Consider the following 18,936-nt stretch of genomic DNA (forward strand, 5'->3'; position numbering starts at 1 on the left):
ATCGGCTACTACAGGTTAATTAAAGGCCACATCATAAAAATACGTCTTTAAACGTGTCTTAAATATTTCTACTGAGGTAGCAGTTCTAATATCCATTGGCAGGGCATTCCAGAGCTCTGGAGCCCGAATAGAAAATGCTCTAGCCCCTGCAGACATTTTCTTGGCCCTCGGTGTCACTAAAAGACTAGCGTTTTGCGAACGAAGGTTACGAGACGGAACATAAGGAACAACTAAGTCGACGAGATATGAAGGCGCTAAGCCATGCAATGATTTATAGGTTAATAGAAGAACCTTGAAGTCACATCTTAAATGGACCGGGAGCCAGTGTAAATTGGCTAATATTGGGGTAATGTGATCAAATTTTCTTGTCCGTGAGAGCAGCCTTGCAGCAGCATTTTGTACTAACTGTAGACTTTTGATGCTGGACTTGGGAAGACCAGAGAATAATGCATTACAGTAGTCCAGGCGCGACGTGATAAATGCATGTATAATAATTTCGGCATCACCGGTCGAGAGGATTGGGCGAATCTTAGCAATATTACGAAGGTGAAAAAATGCTATTCTGGTTATATTCTTAATGTGTTTTTGAAAGGAGAGCGAATTTTTTAAGAATTTTTTTGGGGGTCAAATCGCCCAGCTCTACTTCAACATATCACAAGAATTAGCCTCTCAGTGGCTGATTTAAAAGCAAGAAAAAAGCAGCCTCTCTGCCGCTAAAGTGCCCTATCACGTCTATTTCTCTCACCAACACAAACAAGATGCCTTTTCAAGAAGCAAGCTGAATTGTTCATACGTCGTTATATATTCAATTGAAATTGATAAGGGTTCATTTGACTTATACATTTCCACAGAAGTCGATGTATGGCACCTCTGGCGCCGATCTGAAAAGGAGGTGCTTTAAATGGCCACACTCAGCTGAAGGGTTGGCCTCCTCACTGGTAGTGCGGTACTCCCAATCTTTCCAACAAGCCGACCTCAGGGGTTTGTGATGCAGTCCAGGGTGACCCTCCTGGCCGAGCCACGAGCTGGCTGACACTTTTGTTTGTAAATTATACACGCACATTTTGACTTTACATTAGACATTAGAAAGCTTTTTATGGAACATTCTTCACCCTTCGAGTTGTTTTTCCATCAACTTGAACTTAGACAAATTCTCTTGTTTTCCTAGGAATGAGTGATGACCTCTCTGGTGGTGTCCGATGGAGGAGGGAATATAGTGGAGTATGTCACGATGGTGGAGGAGCCTCAACAAGTACGAAAGCCTCCATAACTGCTGCGATGAGATTTATTCACTATGGTGGTAGAAAAATGTATCCATTGCGGATTTACAGCAGAATAACACAATTCAGCTCAATAAGTTGTTTTTACGTTTGTTTCAGTGCAGTGAAAAATAAAACACAATGACCCTGGTTGACTTGTCACTTAATTCGTCACTTTGAAAATAATATCAAGGTAATTCATTTGTTCTATTTGTAAATTGATGCCACTACAAAACCTTTAATAATGCTACAAGTATTTTATACAATTGTTAATTCTAAACTGTAATACAAGTATTGAGCGCGGTGAAGTCACTTGACAGACACATTGTAAAAGTGTAGTATCTGTTTGGCAAAATACAGCGGAACCTCTTTTCAGTCCTAATTTTTTTATTATAAATTACCATTGTAAATGTACTATTGTTGATTTGCGAAAAGTCCTGGGGGTATTCCAGAAAGCAGGTTCAACATACTCTGAGTCTATCCCTGAACTCTGAATTGACTTACTCTGAGATGGGAAACTGAGTATTCAGTTCCAGAAAAGCAATTTTTAATTCTAAACTGCGATGCAAGTATTGAGTGCAGTGAAGTCGATTGAATGACACATTGTAAAAGGAAAAGGTAGTATCTGTTTGGCAAAATGCAGTGGAACCTATTTTGAGTCCTAAATTTTCTATCAGAAATTACCATTGTAAATGTCCTCTTGTTGGTTTGTGAAAGGTTCTGGGGGGTATTCCAGAAAGCAGGTTCAACATACTTTGAGTCTATCCCTGAACTCTGTGTTGACTTACTCTGAGATAGGAACCTCTGAGTATTCTGTCCCAGAAAAGCTGATCTGAGTTAGTTCAATCAACTCCGAGTATGTTAAGATGGAGTTATGCGTGTGCACAACTCCGATAAAAAGCCATTATCAATCGAGCCCCGATACCATGAGAAAACAGATGACCTTATTTTATCAGAATGGAGTTGGAGGTCCTTATGCAAGCCTACGGCAAGTACAAACGTGTTTTCCACCGCAAATCTAATACAGCTGAAACAGTGAAGGAAAGAGAGATGTCACGGGAGAAAATTGCTGCCCGAGTCAATACGTCAGTTTGAACGTACTATTCCATTGATGTAACATTTAACCATAAGATTGTAGCGTAGTCTATAGTTATTAATTTAAATTAATTTATGTTATTCTACACCATTCACTTTAACTTTTTCCCCATTCATTCTTAATGGCACATTCAACATTTACGTCGTTCCAGTTCGAAATTCACATCATTCAGCACATTCGAATCACATTCGGGAAGATTCTTGACATTCCCAAAATTGCCAAATTAAAAAAATTCACGTTTTCACATTTAAAATGTCCGCAAAATTTCACAAAATTTAATTTATGACCTCTAATTTCAACATTTTTCAACCCATTCCAACTTTATTCACCTTCTGCTTGCCATATTCACCCCCTTCACCCCCACTTCCACTATGCATCTTTTGCCTACCTATTCCAAAACTTCCCACTTACCAAAAATTCCAAATTTTCAGTTTTTAAATTCTCGCCAAATTCTCAAAAATTTGGTTTTTCCCTTCTAATTTCTACATTTTTCAATGGATTCAACCCATTCCAACTTTCTACATTTTTCAATGGATTCAACCCATTCCAACTTTATTCACTTTGTTCACCTTGTGCTCACCCCACTTCCACTATGCTTACCCAATTCACCCCTTCACCCCCACATCCACAGTGTGGCGGCCATCTTGGATTGGCCCAGAAGTGCCCCAAAATGAACACAGTGAACCGGAAGTCCCCCAAAACAAACAGGAAGGGCCCCAAACTAAATAGGAAGTGACTCAATATGAACAGGAAGTGAACCAGAATTGCCCCAATTTTAACAGGAAGTGAACCGGAAGTGCCCCAAATTAAACCGGAAGTGACCAAATTAAACCAGAAGTGCCCTAAATCAAACCGGATGTGCGCTAAATTAAACCGGAAGTGCCCCAAATGAGCCGGAAGTGTCCTTGTTTCAACAAGTGCCCGAAATGAATCCAGAAGTGACCTAAATTTAACATTTGCTCTAACTTTTACAATTTTGTCCGATTCAACCCATTTCAACTTTTGAACTCTAAAATAAACCTCTTGAACTTGTAGTTAGTTTTGTTCCAAATTTCAAAAAAATGTTGGCGCAATTTTTGTTTTTTAATTCCCGGTCATTCTCTATGGGGATCCAACATTTGCTCTAACTTTGACAATTTTTTTCCGATTCAACCCTTTTCAACTTTTGAACCCCAAAAATGAACTTCTTGAACCTGGAGTTTTCGTTTCATTCCAAATTTCACAAATGTTTGGCGCAATTTTTTTTTTAATTCCCATTCATTCTCTATGAGGCATTCAACATTTGCTCTAACTTCTAAATTTCTTAACCGATTCAACCCGTTCCAACTTTGAACTGTTCATCTTTTTCCAACTTTCCACCTACCAAAAATTCAACAATTTCAATCTTGAAATTCACGCCAATTTCTCCAAGATTCAACCCGTTCCAGCTTTCAACAGTGCATCATTTTCCTACCTATTCCACAACTTCCCACTTACCAAAAATGACAAATTTAAAATTTTTGTTTTCACTTACAATTTTGTTTTACACTTCTCATTTCTACATTTCTCAAGTAATTCAACTTTCAAATTCAACTTTCAAATTCATCATTCATTTCAACAGCATTCCCTAAGAATTTATTCAGTTTCTTCGCCTTAACACGCAATTTCTCCAGAAATTGCATTTTCTAGTTAAATATGATTTTCATTTAGGTGCAATCCAACAGGAGAAAAAAGGACTTGGAAGCAGGCTGTGATTGCGCCTCACTTTGATTTTAATTTAATTATTTTAAATGCACTGTTAAACAAAGTCAATATTATTGTAAACTAAAATAAAAATTCAGTGGCTACTTCAAATAATAAAAACCCCAACAAAATGTTTTCCAATGTCCTTTCAGTTAATTCTACACTTTGTGGATTAACACTTGACACAAACATTTGTTTTATACGTATTGAAGTCATTTGAAATGTGACTCTTGTTGGAATATATTTCTAATTTAACATGAACTCGAGTTACTAATCTGACTCCAATTTGTGACTTTACCCAACTGCCACTCATCCAACAATATGCGCGCTCGTTCTGCAATAGAAAGGTATCAGGAAGCCGGCATTTTCACACACGAGTGGATTTATTCCTAACACACAAATCTAATACATCACCTGGGTCTCGGGTCCCTCTCAATACACCTCTGTACGCCTCTGTTGCCACCAGCAGACGTACTCTACTTCCGAGTTGCCCAGCCATTAATTATACTACACAATATGCAAATGGGACATCAACAAAGGCATTCTGTCATTATTCTATTGGCTATGTGTAAACTGCAGTTAACTTTAGCTTGCTCTCATTGGTCTTTCTTCTCCTGCCGAATAACTTGCTCGCTCCTCCTGGTTGTAGTTTTCCATATAGGGTCACCAGTTGTTCTCTATCAGCTGGCCCTGTGGGTCTTGTCATCCATGCTGCTCCTGGGTTATCTTTTTGTTCTGGAACGCAGACGTCCTCGCACCAACCACATATTTTGTTTTGCTCCCACTGTCACACACTCAGCAGTTTCATGCTCTCATGCACAAGATGTCTAATGAACTATTTCAAGATCAAATTCTTATATTCCTTCATTCCCTCTCATGACCTCAGACTACTGAGGTCATCACTCGAATACCTTGTTTTCTTGTTAAACACAAGCTAAAAATCACTAGCCGTAAGCTAAAAATCAGCAAACAATTTAATTCTAGTAGACAATCAGGAGAACATTTCATACCCTCCTCATGGCCTCAGGTCCCTGAGGCCACCTTCACATACTCACATCCCGGAGGGCCACAGCTGTCTCCGCCTCCTGGGGGTCCTTCTGAGGGATCATCATGTACTGGCCACCCGGAGGGAGTGGCCCCAACGTGCGTTCAATTGTCTTAACAGTTAATGATCTGACACATGGAATACAGCAACATCCGCATAACACCATAATAGCAGCAAACACAGCGATAGAAATCAGTACTGATGCAATCAAGCTTTTATATTTGCCAAAGACGTTTAACCAGTCAGAGTACCAACTGGTGTTCACACCTGAGTGCTCCTTCATTTTGTTACTTAGCGTGCGCAGACCCTCCAATGCCTTAGTGAGCCGACCGTCAGGAGACGTATTGTTGGGAATCAGAGTACAGCACTGATCCCCAAAAATACCACAGACTCCTCCTCTTTCCGCTAACACCATATCTAAACCTATTCTATTTTGGAATGCCATAAGAGACGTGGCTGCTAATTGCTCATGCACTGCCTGGAGTGCCGAGGTGGTGAAGTTCGCCAATCGTTGGACATTGTAGTGGACATAATTAATCCGGTCCACATTTTTGTTTACTGTAATGAGCAGGAAAATACTCTCCCATCCTGCCGCCACTTGATTCACCAATTTGTATTCATCAGGGACCCCTCTCGGAACTCCAATTGCATCTATGTACGTGGGGTCTCCTGCATTCAACCATTCTTGCATGTCCTTTTTCCTCCTCACAAGGAAGGGGATTCTTCCCCACCGTCCAACGCCTTCCCAATTTATTCTGGACACGTCTAATGCTGTCACACTAATTGGCATGATCAGCGTTACTAGGGCGCACTTACCTGAGGCATTGGAGGGAAGCCTATCGTACAACACTTTTGCTCCACACCACAGCCAAACATCAGCACGAGCGAGAGGGATTCCTGCTGGCAAAGACACATTTTCATTACACAATGACTCCTGGATATTTCCAATCCCAGGGCCAGTCCCATTTAACTTTAGGCAGGTGAAATTTTGTTGTGCAACATTGCCGTCAAAAATGGGCTTTTTCTTTCCTGTGGGTGTACCAAGGGCCAGTCCTGGTACCGTGGTTGATAATTGTCCAATTTATCTAACAAATCAAGCCATTGTTGAGTCCAGTTGAAAATTGTCACCCAAGCTTTCACCTGTGTCGGTTGTTTACACTTCAGATTTAGCAGTAGTTGTTGTGTCTGTGTCAGCGTCTTACCACCATCTTGCTCTGCTTCATACCATACCGTTCCATTACAGGAATGATACACCCTCACTCGTTCTTCTTTCGCTCCATCACTTCTGAAAATAGTCAATAAAGTTAAACATTTGCATCGTCGTCGTCGTTGTTCAGACACTTTCGAGTCCGACTTGGATCCAATTCCCGCCATTGTCACATTCCCTCTCTTGACCTGCCTGTCCAGGCGGTCAACCTTTAAGCCCACCATTGGCAGACACTGTGCCCCTGTGTCCTCCATACCTTTGGCTGCTTCCTTCGGCCATCGATATTGAGGACGGCGGACCGGACTGGAGCAATCAACTTCCAATTGGATCGGCTGAACCGTATGACAAAAACCAACATCGAATGGACCCTGTGACCACAAGGTCTGTGGCATTTGATCCAGCATCGCCTGTGCAGACTCATGGTCCGTCTGTTCCCGCCCATGATGGCGGTCCAGAAAGACCAATTCAAGTTCTGACTCATCTACCATTTTTGCCATTATCCTGTAACTTTTGGTTGCGGCCGAATGCCATACATCTGGAATCTCAGTCATCATCCAGTCATGTTGTTGTGTTAATCGTTTCACCATGTGCCCCAATTGGCGGGGCTCATGGCCTGGCGACACAGCCAGTGACAGGCAAACCTTCCTCACTCATTCGATACCATTGCTCTTGCTTCGGCGACAACTGTACATATGCTGCCACCCCCTCGGGGCCCACAAAGATGCATGGTGATTGTAATGTCCAATCATCTCCCTCAATTTCTTCAAACGCATCTCTATATATCTCATCTGATTCTCTATCATAATAGAGTGCAATGCAATGGATCCACTGGGGGGTGGTACGGTGCCAATGCCTGGATCCACGGTTTCCACAAGAGGTACGTGGAGTAGACACCTCCCCCAAACGGAGTCTCAGGTTTCAATCTCGCCCAGTAGATTCGTGCCGTTTCTGGTACTGTGGGGAGTGGTGCCATCAACCACTGACCCTGAGGTGTCACAGGCTGGGAGCATTCCAGAACCTGTCCGTCAGGAAATGTCACTGTAAGTCCCTTCTCGCCGCACAGAATCTGGGCTCTCAATGCTCACAACATGTCTCTGCCCATCAACTTGATGGGTGTGTCCATTGCATGAACATATGAATGATATAGTTTCTGTCCGGTGTTTGTGAGTTCCGTTTTCAATGGCTGAGTAAAGGGCAGAGTCTGAGGACGTCCCGAGAAGCCGACCAACGTTGTAACTCGTTTTGACAACGCTGTACTTGGCAGTGGCATGTTGATCGATGAATGTGTTGCTCCAGTGTCCACCAACATCTGGACCGGAGTGTCTGCCACTGTCAACCGAAGCATTGGCTCTGCCTGACCAGTGCTTCCCGAGCTTCCCAGGCCCCCCTATTCGTCCGGGCCGTACCACGGGTCGGCTTGGTAATACTGCCCCTGTGGATTCGGCTGTGGCCACGGGCGGGGCTGCTGCGGTCCCCTTTGGTGTGGTGGCCCTGCTTGCTGGTTCTGCTGCTCCGCCCCTGGTGGTGGTGGGTTGCCATTACAATCTCGTGCCCAGTGATCAGGGGCCCCGCAGTTGAAGCAAGTCCCTGGAGCGAACCAATTCCGCCCTCGTCCCAGGGGGGCGCCACGACCACGCCCTCTGTATCCACCACGGAACCCTTGGCCTCGGCCCCGTCCCGCCCCCACTGGAGTCTGATACATCTGTTTTTGTTTAACCTTTTCTTGTTTTGCCTCACCATGCAACTTCGCCAACTGTAGTTTAACCAAACTAGTCGCCAGAGCATCAGTTTCTTTTTGATCTTTATTTGCTTTTTCCATGTAGATGCGGCAATGGTGTATCAAATGCCTCTTGAATCTCGGTTCCGGACAGACCAAAATGTCCGGATCAATTCTCATAATCGCTTGCACCTCATTTGGGAGGCCGTTCAGCATCGCCGTCCTGAACATCATCTCAGCTTCAGGGTAGTTGCCTGGGTGTTTACCTGTGGTCTCAATCCACATTCATTTTAAAGATATTAATTTCATTCGTTAACATCTACATCGGTTGTTGACAAAGTACACAAATAAACAACATACTTTCTCCATGGCCAGATGCAACACAGCAGATCACACTGCAAAGGCCAAATTGATCTTTTTTTTTAAATCAACACAATGCAGCATAATTTTTGGGAGTGTTCTATATAAATTGCCAACTCATCTCTCCCCTATTCATTATGACTCTTAGTTCCCACAAATACCATATTGTTAAAGTTAACAAAACGGCAACCAAGATGGCCACCTAACATGCAATAACGTCATTGTTTCTTTACATAACGTTTTTGCCACTGTTAAGGCATTCAGTGTTAATTTTGAAACAATTCAATCCATTTTGAGAATGCATCTATTATGATCAGGCATTATAACCCTATGGATTCTCTTTAGCACATGTCAAACAAGCTCTACAAAATGTATGTTTATATAACTTAGAGAACCCATATAAGGTGTTGTATTACTACATACGATTACATTATCATTTAATTTGACACATCTTTCAAAATTGCTTTTGTTTTGCGGTGCAAATCAGATAGACTACAGTCTAATAAATTCTTTTTATTTACCTATTTTAGCCAATTTCATCCTTTTAACACATAACACTGACAGCACACAGACAACACAAAAAACAGCAGAGACACAGCTCACAAATAATACCAACAAATAACGCTGCGCAAACGTCATAGAGGACGACGTTTTGGTTATACTTTTTTTTCATCAGCGCCTTCTATCCTTCATGCAAATGTGCATCACTCTTCTTCAAACATTCTCTGAAAACCTCACACTTTCTCTGCCTCACCTGCAGCCATAACACCCCCCGTGCGAGGGGGACGCGGCATCAATGTTGATTGCTCACAGGCTGGCCATTTCCTGCAACAATCATGATGCCGGCCCACCACACACACGAGCATAGCACCGACCCACGACTACGCGCAAGCGCAGGCACGCTCCTCAATCTCACCCTCTCAAAGGGCAGGCCTACTTTACTGTTCCCCCTTCATCATGTTCACATTCAACATCTTTCACTGTCTTCTACACAACATTTGTTGTCTCTTATTCTCATCCTATCAGGCCACCTTTCTAGTCACTTTCTGTCACACACTTTATAGTCTCTACTTCCACACACCTTATTTTCTCTACTGCCACACCTCGATCATCTTAGTTTCTCCAACCAACTTAAACATACTCATCGTCTACTTCTCAACTTCCCTATTATCACTCAACAGGCTCCTGAACCTTCTCCATGACTAATTTCTTCCATAGGACACACATCTCACTCACACACACATATACATACACACACACACACACACACTCATTCATGAGGATCCTCTGCGCACACGCACGCACACACACGCTACACACACGTTTGGCGCACAACATAAAAGACCACAAAGAGCACACTAAGAACACCTTTTTGCTCATCTTACTTGTCTGATTTATTCTCTATTTTACTTTTAGACGCTGTTTGTAATTCTTTTCCTTTTATTTTGCAAATTTTAACTTCAGTGTTTCTCTCTTACTTTTCCTTTAACGCGAATATCTCCTGTACATTTAAGATAATTTCCGTTTCTTTTTTTTTCCTCAGCCAGGTTCCCACTCTGTTACATGGGTTTGATCCGTTCATCTAGATTTTTATCTCGATCAGGATCCTGCCTTTCACTTATTTTCCAATCTTTACATTTTAAACTATCTCGGATATTAATTTTGCTCTTTCTCCATGAAACAATTCATCCTTCTTTAATTTCAGAAACAACTTCTGACACCGTTCTTTTTCCTTCTTAATTTTCTTACTTTTTATTCCATTAATTTGAAGGGACCCTTAATTTGAAGGGACCCTTAATTTGAAGGGACCCGAGACCATTATCCCACTTCCTCTTATCCGCCATCTTTAAATCCACTCGTGTGTCTCCCAACCACTTTTTACGCAGAACAATTTTAGATTCCACACTCTCACTCCCACTCACACTGCTTTCACACTGATACGTAAATCCCAGATTTTAAACCGTATCGTAACCACGAATAGTTCCAAACTATTCTAGTAGGTAAATCCCAGATTTTATACCCTACTAAGTCCACACTTGTACTGATACGTAAATCCCAGATTTTAAACCGTATAGTAACCGCGAATAGTTCCAAACTATTCTAGTAGGTAAATCCCAGATTTTATACCCTACTACACACTTTCACTGTTCCGCTCATCCTTCCTCTTATAATTTAGCGTTGTCAATGTGCAGAATTTGAAAAGGAATCTGCTTACCTTGTCTCACTGTGGGCCCAAGAGGAAAGACGGTCGGACGTGTGGCGTCTTTATCAGGTCGTCACCTGGTGTGGACGTGGGTCCCAGACCCCGAGTCCCAGACTCTTGTGGTTACTGAAGTCCCAGACTTCTTTAGAGTCCCAGACTCTTTTACCTCTCATGCATCACGTCGGGGTCACCATAAATTGTTGGAATATATTTCTAATTTAACATGAACTCGAGTTACTAATCTGACTCCAATTTGTGACTTTACCCAACTGCCACTCATCCAACAATATGCGCGCTCGTTCTGCAATAGAAAGGTATCAGGAAGCCGGCATTTTCACACACGAGTGGATTTATTCCTAACACACAAATCTAATACATCACCTGGGTCTCGGGTCCCTCTCAATACACCTCTGTACGCCTCTGTTGCCACCAGCAGACGTACTCTACTTCCGAGTTGCCCAGCCATTAATTATACTACACAATATGCAAATGGGACATCAACAAAGGCATTCTGTCATTATTCTATTGGCTATGTGTAAACTGCAGTTAACTTTAGCTTGCTCTCATTGGTCTTTCTTCTCCTGCCGAATAACTTGCTCGCTCCTCCTGGTTGTAGTTTTCCATATAGGGTCACCAGTTGTTCTCTATCAGCTGGCCCTGTGGGTCTTGTCATCCATGCTGCTCCTGGGTTATCTTTTTGTTCTGGAACGCAGACGTCCTCGCACCAACCACATATTTTGTTTTGTTCCCACTGTCACACACTCAGCAGTTTCATGCTCTCATGCACAAGATGTCTAATGAACTATTTCAAGATCAAATTCTTATATTCCTTCACTCTGTAGCTACGAAGACATTTTCTTGGCCCTCGGTGTCACTAAAAGACGAGCGTTTTGCAAACGAAAGTTACGAGACGGTACATAAGGAACAACTAGGTCGACGAGATATGAAGGCGCTAAGCCATGCAGTGTTTTATAAGTTAATAAAAGAACCTTGAAGTCGCATCCTAAATAGACTGGGAGCCAATGTAAATTGGCTTATATTAAGGAATGTGATCAAATTTTCTCGTCCGTGTGAGCAGTCTCACCGCAGAATTTCGTACTAACTGCAGACTTTTAATACCGGACTTAGGAAGACCAAAGAATAATGCGTTACAGTTCTAGTTATGTTCTTAATGCGTTTTTGAAAGGAGAGTGTTTGGTCAAATATAACCCCGAGATTGGTTACAGTATCACTTTGGGTGATAGTACATTTATCCATATTTAATTTGGTTTCCTTAAATAAGTGGTGATAACGAGCAAGACCAATTATCAACATCTCGGTTTTATCTGGGTTAAGACGTAGGAATTTGAGAGACATCCATTGTTCAATCTCTGCAAGGCACGCCTCAACATTACAACAGTCCTGCGGATTTGTAATCGATAATGGCATATATAAATGGGTGTCATCCGCATGAAATTGAAAACTAATGTTGTATATACGTATTATGTCCCCAAGCGGAATCATTTAAATGCTAAATAGTATTGGTCCGAGTACCGATCCCTGCCGGACACCACTAACGTCACGTTAGTGAGCTCAGAGGTCGTGTTGCCATGGACCGAAGGGGGGGGGGGTCCTGTCAGATAGATAGGAATTACACCAGGGAAGTGCTGACCCTGAAATACCAACGCATGTTTTAAGGCCTTCAAATAAAATATTGAAATCGACACTGTCGAAGGCGGCGCTAAGATCGAGTACCGTATTTTCCGGACTTTAAGGCGCACCTAAAAACCAAAATTTTTCTCAAAAACCGACAGTGCGCCTTATAGTCCGGTGTGCCTTATATATGGATCAATTTATGAATTTGTTGATCCATACTGGTTGTACACAGTGCTCTGCCAAAATTTTCAGTACGTTTTAGTACAACTAGTACTAGTTGGCTTTTTTCTGAGCAATCTGAGGAGAGGACGCTGGCGCTGATTGTTCGCCGCTTCTCCACCAGAATTAGTTTATTTTTAGTGTTTTTAGTGTTTTATTTAATTCTCCACCAGAATTAGTTTATTTTTAGTGTTTTTAGTGTTTTATTTATTTATTTATTTTTTAGCCATTAGCCTAGCAAATGGCTAACACGCAAGTTCAGCTTTCTCCAACCGGCACTATATTAACTTACTCCATCCCCCACTTGCTGGAGCTGAGTAATCACACCATTCCAGGGTGTGTCTCAGTCATCAAAGAACTCGGACTTCTCCGCAGACCTCGTTACATCCACAGAAGTACCCATCGTAACTTTGTTTTCTCCCAACCTGCCCATAACGCTATTCCATCCATCTGCTCCTCACCGCCCGATATCCCGTCGCATGTCCAACACGTCATCAGAGACCCGGCACACTTGGATCTTATTGTAGCAACCAAGCGGGGCTGCAGTACTCCAGGTGGCCTGAAAAACATGGTGTGGAGTCCACTCTTACACGGAGCGGGCTCCGACTCAAGACAGACACCGGGTTGCCGGGAAAACACGGAATGGATATCTCTCTGGCACGGAACGGATTTCAACACGGAGCAGCCCCGGGGTGGCCAGGACAAAACGAACTGAATTTCACTCCAACACACAGTGGACTGCACTTCATGTGGAACAGAAGACGTGGAGTGGATTTCTCTCTTCTTCGCCCCCTACCTAAACGCAGCCCCACATCCACAATCAAAATGGATCTCCTCAACATCCAAGCACTCACCCATAAATCATCATTTATTCACAACCTCATCCTGGACAAAGGCTTAGACATAATGTGCCTGACTGAGACCTGGCAACCACCGGATGTCTATCAATTCCTCAATGAAGCCTGTCCCTCTGGTTATAAATACATAACTAAACCCCGCAGCACTGGCCGTGGCGGTGGCCTTGCTGTATTCCATCGTCTTGATCTAAAGCTGTCCCCCCTCCCTCTACCTGATCACTCCTCATTCGAATCCCTTGCATTCAAATGTAAACCTCCATATCCTGTCACAGTTTTACTTATTTACCGCCCTCCTAAACCAAACTCCGCTTTCATTCCAGAACTATACGATCTACTCACTACCCTCTGTACCTCCACTTCCTCTAATTTAATCATATTAGGTGATGTTAACATCCATGTCGACACCCCCTCCCGCCCCCCTGCCTCTGACCTGTTGCAACTATTGGACTGTTTACACCTCACTCAACATGTAAATGTCCCCACCCATGACAAAGGGCATACACTTGACCTTGTCATTTCCTCATCGGCCATAAGCAACCTACAAGTTCACGAGGTTGGTGTGTCTGACCACAAACTTATTCAAATGGAACTGCCTTTCCCACGCCCCCTCTCCAAACCCAAGCGGCAAATCTCTTTCCGAAATTTCAAATACATCAACCAAGACACTTAAGCACAGGACCTCCTGCTTCTCTCCTCCTCCTCCGCGACCTTTCCATCAGTCAGCAAGGCAGTGGATCATTACAATAACTCTTTGGCCAAACTTCTAGGTATCCACGCCCCCATAAAAAACAAAACAGTCACTTTTTCACGCTCAGCCCCCTGGTACACCAGTGAGCTGCGGCTGATGAAGTCAACTGGACGCATCCTGGAGCGTCGTCTCAATGCCTCAGGTCTGACCGTGCACAAACAGGCCTATAAAGAACATCAGAAGGCCTACTCAAAAGCCCTTGGGATTGCACGTGCCCAGTTCTACTCCAACATCATAAACAATACCCCTGGAAACTCATAACAGCTATTTTCAACCATCAACCACTTTCTCAAACCCCAACCCACCACTCCAACGGAATCCTCAGAGGTAGTGTGCAATAACTTCATGACCTTCTTTACCGCTAAGGTTGACAACATCCGCACCCAGCTCCTCTCCTCTTCTGGCCCCTCCACTTCACCTCCACTCCCCTTCCTTCCACCTGGGTCAGTCCAGCCTCTCCGCTGTTTCTCCCCTATTTTGCAGTCGGAGGTAGAGGACATCATCAAAAAGATGAAACCCTCCACATGTGTCCTGGACCCTTTCCCCACAGCCCTCATTAAACATCAAATCTCAGCTATCAGTCCCCTAATAACCAATGTCATCAACCTCTCACTCCAGTCTGGCTCTGTACCTCCTGCATTGAAGACAGCCATTATTACCCCCCTGCTCAAAAAACCCTCGCTTGACCCGGACAACCTTGCCAACTACAGGCCAATATCAAACCTCCCATTTCTCTCCAAGGTTCTGGAAAAAGAGGTAGCTGCCCAACTTCACGCCCATCTCACCCGCAATAACATCGCTGAGAAATTTCAATCCGGTTTTTGCTCTGGCCACAGCACCGAAACAGCCCTTGTTAGGGTCACCAACGACCTTCTCATGGCTGCCGATGCAGGCTCCTCGTCACTCCTCATTTTGTTGGATCTGTCCGCTGCATTTGACACTGTCCACCACAACATCCTCCTTAACCAACTTCACTCCACTGGATTCTCTGGCACTGCTCTAACCTGGCTTCAGTCCTACCTCTCGAACCGAACCGAGTACGTTTCCCTGGGAGGGAAAAAATCAGACACACACACAGTCACCTCCGGTGTCCCCCAGGGATCTGTACTCGGTCCTACCCTCTTCATTTTCTACATGCTACCCCTTGGCAATATAATCAGGAAGTTCGGCATCTCATATCACTGTTACGCGGACGACACCCAGCTATACCTCAAACTCAACCCCCCACCCTCTGCAACCCAGCCTCATCCATCTCCCTCATCCATCTTCTCACTGTGTCTGGAGGAGATAAAGGCGTGGATGAATCTCAGCTTCCTACAAGTCAACAGCGATAAAACCCAAGCCATGTTATTTGGCACTCCCCATCAGATCCATACCTGCCCAATCACAAGCATCTCATTCGCCGGTCACACAATCCCCCTCTCAGCCACTGTCATCGACCTGGGTGTGATACTGGACTCTCAACTCAACCTAGAGTCACACATAAAACACATCTGCAATACCTCCTTCTTCCACCTCAGGAACATTTCCAAACTCCGCCCCACACTTACCCTGACAGATGCTGAGAAACTTGTCCACGCCTTTGTCTCCTCCAGGCTAGACTACTGTAACGCACTCCTCATCGGGATCCCTAGCAAGAGCCTCCAGAGGCTCCAATACATCCAAAACTGCGCTGCTAGGATCCTGATGAGGGTGCGGAAAAGCGACCACATCACACCCATCCTCCGTTCTCTGCACTGGCTCCCCATCAAATTTCGAATAAATTATAAGATCGCCCTCCTCACTCACCAGTGCATCCTCGGACATGCTCCCCCATACCTCAAAGAACTCCTTGCCCCCCAAATCTGCCACCCGAAACCTTCGTTCATCCAATTCTCACCTTCTCCATGTCCCCAACACCAAGCTGCGCACCATGGGCGACCGGGCCTTCTGCCATGCAGCCCCCACACTGTGGAACTCCCTCCCCGACCACCTAAGAGCACCCCAATCCACTGACTCTTTCAAAACCGGACTTAAAACTCACCTCTTTGGCATTTCTGTAATTCCTGTTTTTAGATCCTGGTTGTCGTCCAGTTGTTTTATACTTGTCCTTGCTTTTTATTCTTGTTTTTACTTGCCATGTAGCACTTTGAGATTCCTCCGAATATATAGTGCGTTATAAATATAATTTATTATTATTAGTAGTAGTAGTAAATTACAAGGTCGCATCGCTTACCAGCATTACGGCAACCGTGGTCAGGGGGCGTCACTCAATAGCTGTTGTACCCGTGAGGCTATTTTATGTCAAAATAGGCTGCTCCATTAATGTTTCGAGTAAATTTACGGATCGATATGGAAGGGAAACATAGTTAAGCAGTACCAAGGTGTTAGATCGAAATTTAGTTAGTCCTGATCATTTTATAGGATAGTTTGAGAAACGCGATTGTTTACAGAGGGCCCATTGGTTATTGGCGAGTGGATGCATATCGCAACCCTAGTAAACCGCACTTTGTTGCAGTATAGCTTCTATTTTGTGCGCCTTATCCGGTGCGCCTTATATATGGACAAAGTTTTAAAATAGGCCGTTCATTGAAGGTGCGCCTTATAATCCGGTGCGCCTTTTGGTCCGGAAAATACGGTAATAATAACACAGATGAGGTGAATCCATAGCTATGAGATCATTGTTCACTTTAGCAAGCTGTCTCAGTGGAGTGGTTTGCTCTATAATCAGACTGAAACTATTCAAATCAATGGATAGCAACCATGTAATAATGAAGGTGCTGCACTCCTACCGTAATTTTCGGACTATAAGTCGCTCCGGAGTATAAATTGCACCAGCCATAAAATGCACAATAAAGTGAAAAAAAAACCATATATAAATCGCATCGGAGTATAAGTTGCACTTTTGGGGCAAATTTATTTGTCAAAATCCAACACCAAAAACAAACATGAACCAGCAACAACAGGTTAAACGATACGGTATGCTAACGTGACATATACACAAATGAGGAGCTGAGAACGGGCCTGACGTAACATTCAGAGTTATTCAAGTAAGTATTACATAAATAACACGTTTATCAAACCATCTGTGTCACTCCAATTCATTAAATCCATCGATAGTGCTTTATGTAAACAATGCCGCATATGCATCGCATATGCTGACGTCGGACCCGTTGTGAGTTGCTTTTTTGGGTTTTGGGTTGGCTTTTTTGCTTTATGGGTCTGTGGAATAATTTCTAATTATTCCACAGACCCATATAACGATATATAGAATATATTTCAAATAACTATCGGATAACAACAATATTATCAAACCATCTGTGTCACTCCAAATCATTAAATCCATCGATCAAATTCCTCGTCCTTTATGCCAACAACGCTGCGCGCGCGCGCCACACAGATCTAGTATATAACTATATTGTAGCGTTAACAAAGTACCAGGAAAGACGTGGGTTTGGTAAACGGCTCTTTATTTCACACAACAAGAGTTCAACAAGCCAACAACTAATGAACTGTAATGATAAAAACATATACAAGTTGCTACACAAAATAAAATATATCAAATAACTATAACATTATAACAAGTGTTCCAAACCTTGTCACTCCAAATCATTAAATCCTTCAAACATGGGGCTCTTTCTCATCCCGTGATCGAATCCTTTGTCCTTTATGTAAACAACCGCCGCGCCGCTGACGTCACTTGCAGTTCAAATTACAGTAATCCCTTGCTACTACATTCAATACATCGCAAATTTTTGAATTTTGAAAATTTGTGATAAAGTTCACATGTAAGTCGCTCCTGAGTATGTCGACCCCCCCCACCCAAACTATGAAAAAAACGTGACTTATAGTCCAAAAAATACGATATTCGAGAGAAAAAGCATGATATTTTGCCTCATTCAAATCATGCAAAAACTCTATCACATCTTAATATCTGAACATTTAACCCTTGTATTATGTTGAGAAAAAAATACATTTATTATGTTGTGGATCAATTTGACCCATATAGTGTAAATCCACTCAAAACAGTAAATAAAATAAAGTTAAACCAGTAAGAACTTTATTTTAGATTATACAAACATTCAGAAGAGATGAACTAACCCTAACCCTTTTCCACACACACCTGGTTCTGAATGTTTATTCAGAGGCAATCAAAAGTAATCCCTCGTTTATCGCGGATAATTGGTTCCAAAAACCACCCGTGATAAGTGAAATCCGCGAAGTACGGTCACCAACAAGTACTGGGCAGGCTAACAAGTTAGCGGAAAGATGCTAATTCGCGATCGTGCTAACACGCGAAAACGGACTTCTAAAGGAATGTAAACGAACATTTGGTGCAATACTACATTGTCCTAAAGGTTAGCCACATTTCCTCAATTTACCGTAATTTTTGGACTACAAGTCGCGTTTTTTTGTCATAGTTTGGGTGGGGGGGCGCCTTGTACTCAGGAGCTCCTTGTATGTGATTTTTTTCACAAATTTTCAAGATTCAAAAATCCGCAATGTAGTGAAACCGCGAAAAACGAACCGCGAAGTAGCAAGGGATTACTGTCATTTGAACTGCAAGTGACGTCAGCCGTGCCGCACGGCGGTTGTTTACATAAAGGCCAAAGGATTCGATCACGGGATGACGAAGGGCCCCACGTACTACCGGCATCATTAGCGGCTTTGTTTGTAAGTGACACGGAGGACAAAGAGTTTGAAGCATTTAATGATTTGGAGTGACACAGAAGGTTTGAAAAACTATTATGGCTTTTACGCACGCCCTGTCCTTCTCGGCGGGAGCTCTCTTTCACCTCCGTGGATGGAAGTCGGGGGCCGGCGCTCGGCCAGGTGCCTGTACGGGGGCAGTGGATGGGGGCTTGGACATGGCTTTTACGCACGGCCGG

General features: G+C 43.3%; 1 protein-coding gene across 21 annotated transcripts in view; it reads left to right on the top strand.

Moving 5' to 3' along the window:
• Positions 1-18,936, top strand: part of LOC147061333 (ETS-related transcription factor Elf-2-like) — a 100,184-nt gene that overhangs the window by 55,099 nt on the left and 26,149 nt on the right. For 20 of the 21 annotated variants that reach the window (XM_085932792.1, XM_085932782.1, XM_085932800.1 and 17 more), the window contains one exon: positions 1,169-1,252. In XM_085932792.1, coding sequence (XP_085788918.1) covers positions 1,178-1,252 — 75 coding nt within the window. In that variant the 5' untranslated portion in view covers positions 1,169-1,177. Of the gene's footprint in view, positions 1-1,025; positions 1,045-1,168; positions 1,253-18,936 lie in introns of those variants that run through there. The other variant, XM_085932774.1, reaches the window with a different exon arrangement.

The sequence above is a fragment of the Syngnathus leptorhynchus genome, chromosome 2 (assembly GCF_054491065.1).
Source record: "Syngnathus leptorhynchus isolate UIUO chromosome 2, UIUO_Slep, whole genome shotgun sequence".
Taxonomy (NCBI): Eukaryota; Metazoa; Chordata; class Actinopteri; order Syngnathiformes; family Syngnathidae; genus Syngnathus; species Syngnathus leptorhynchus.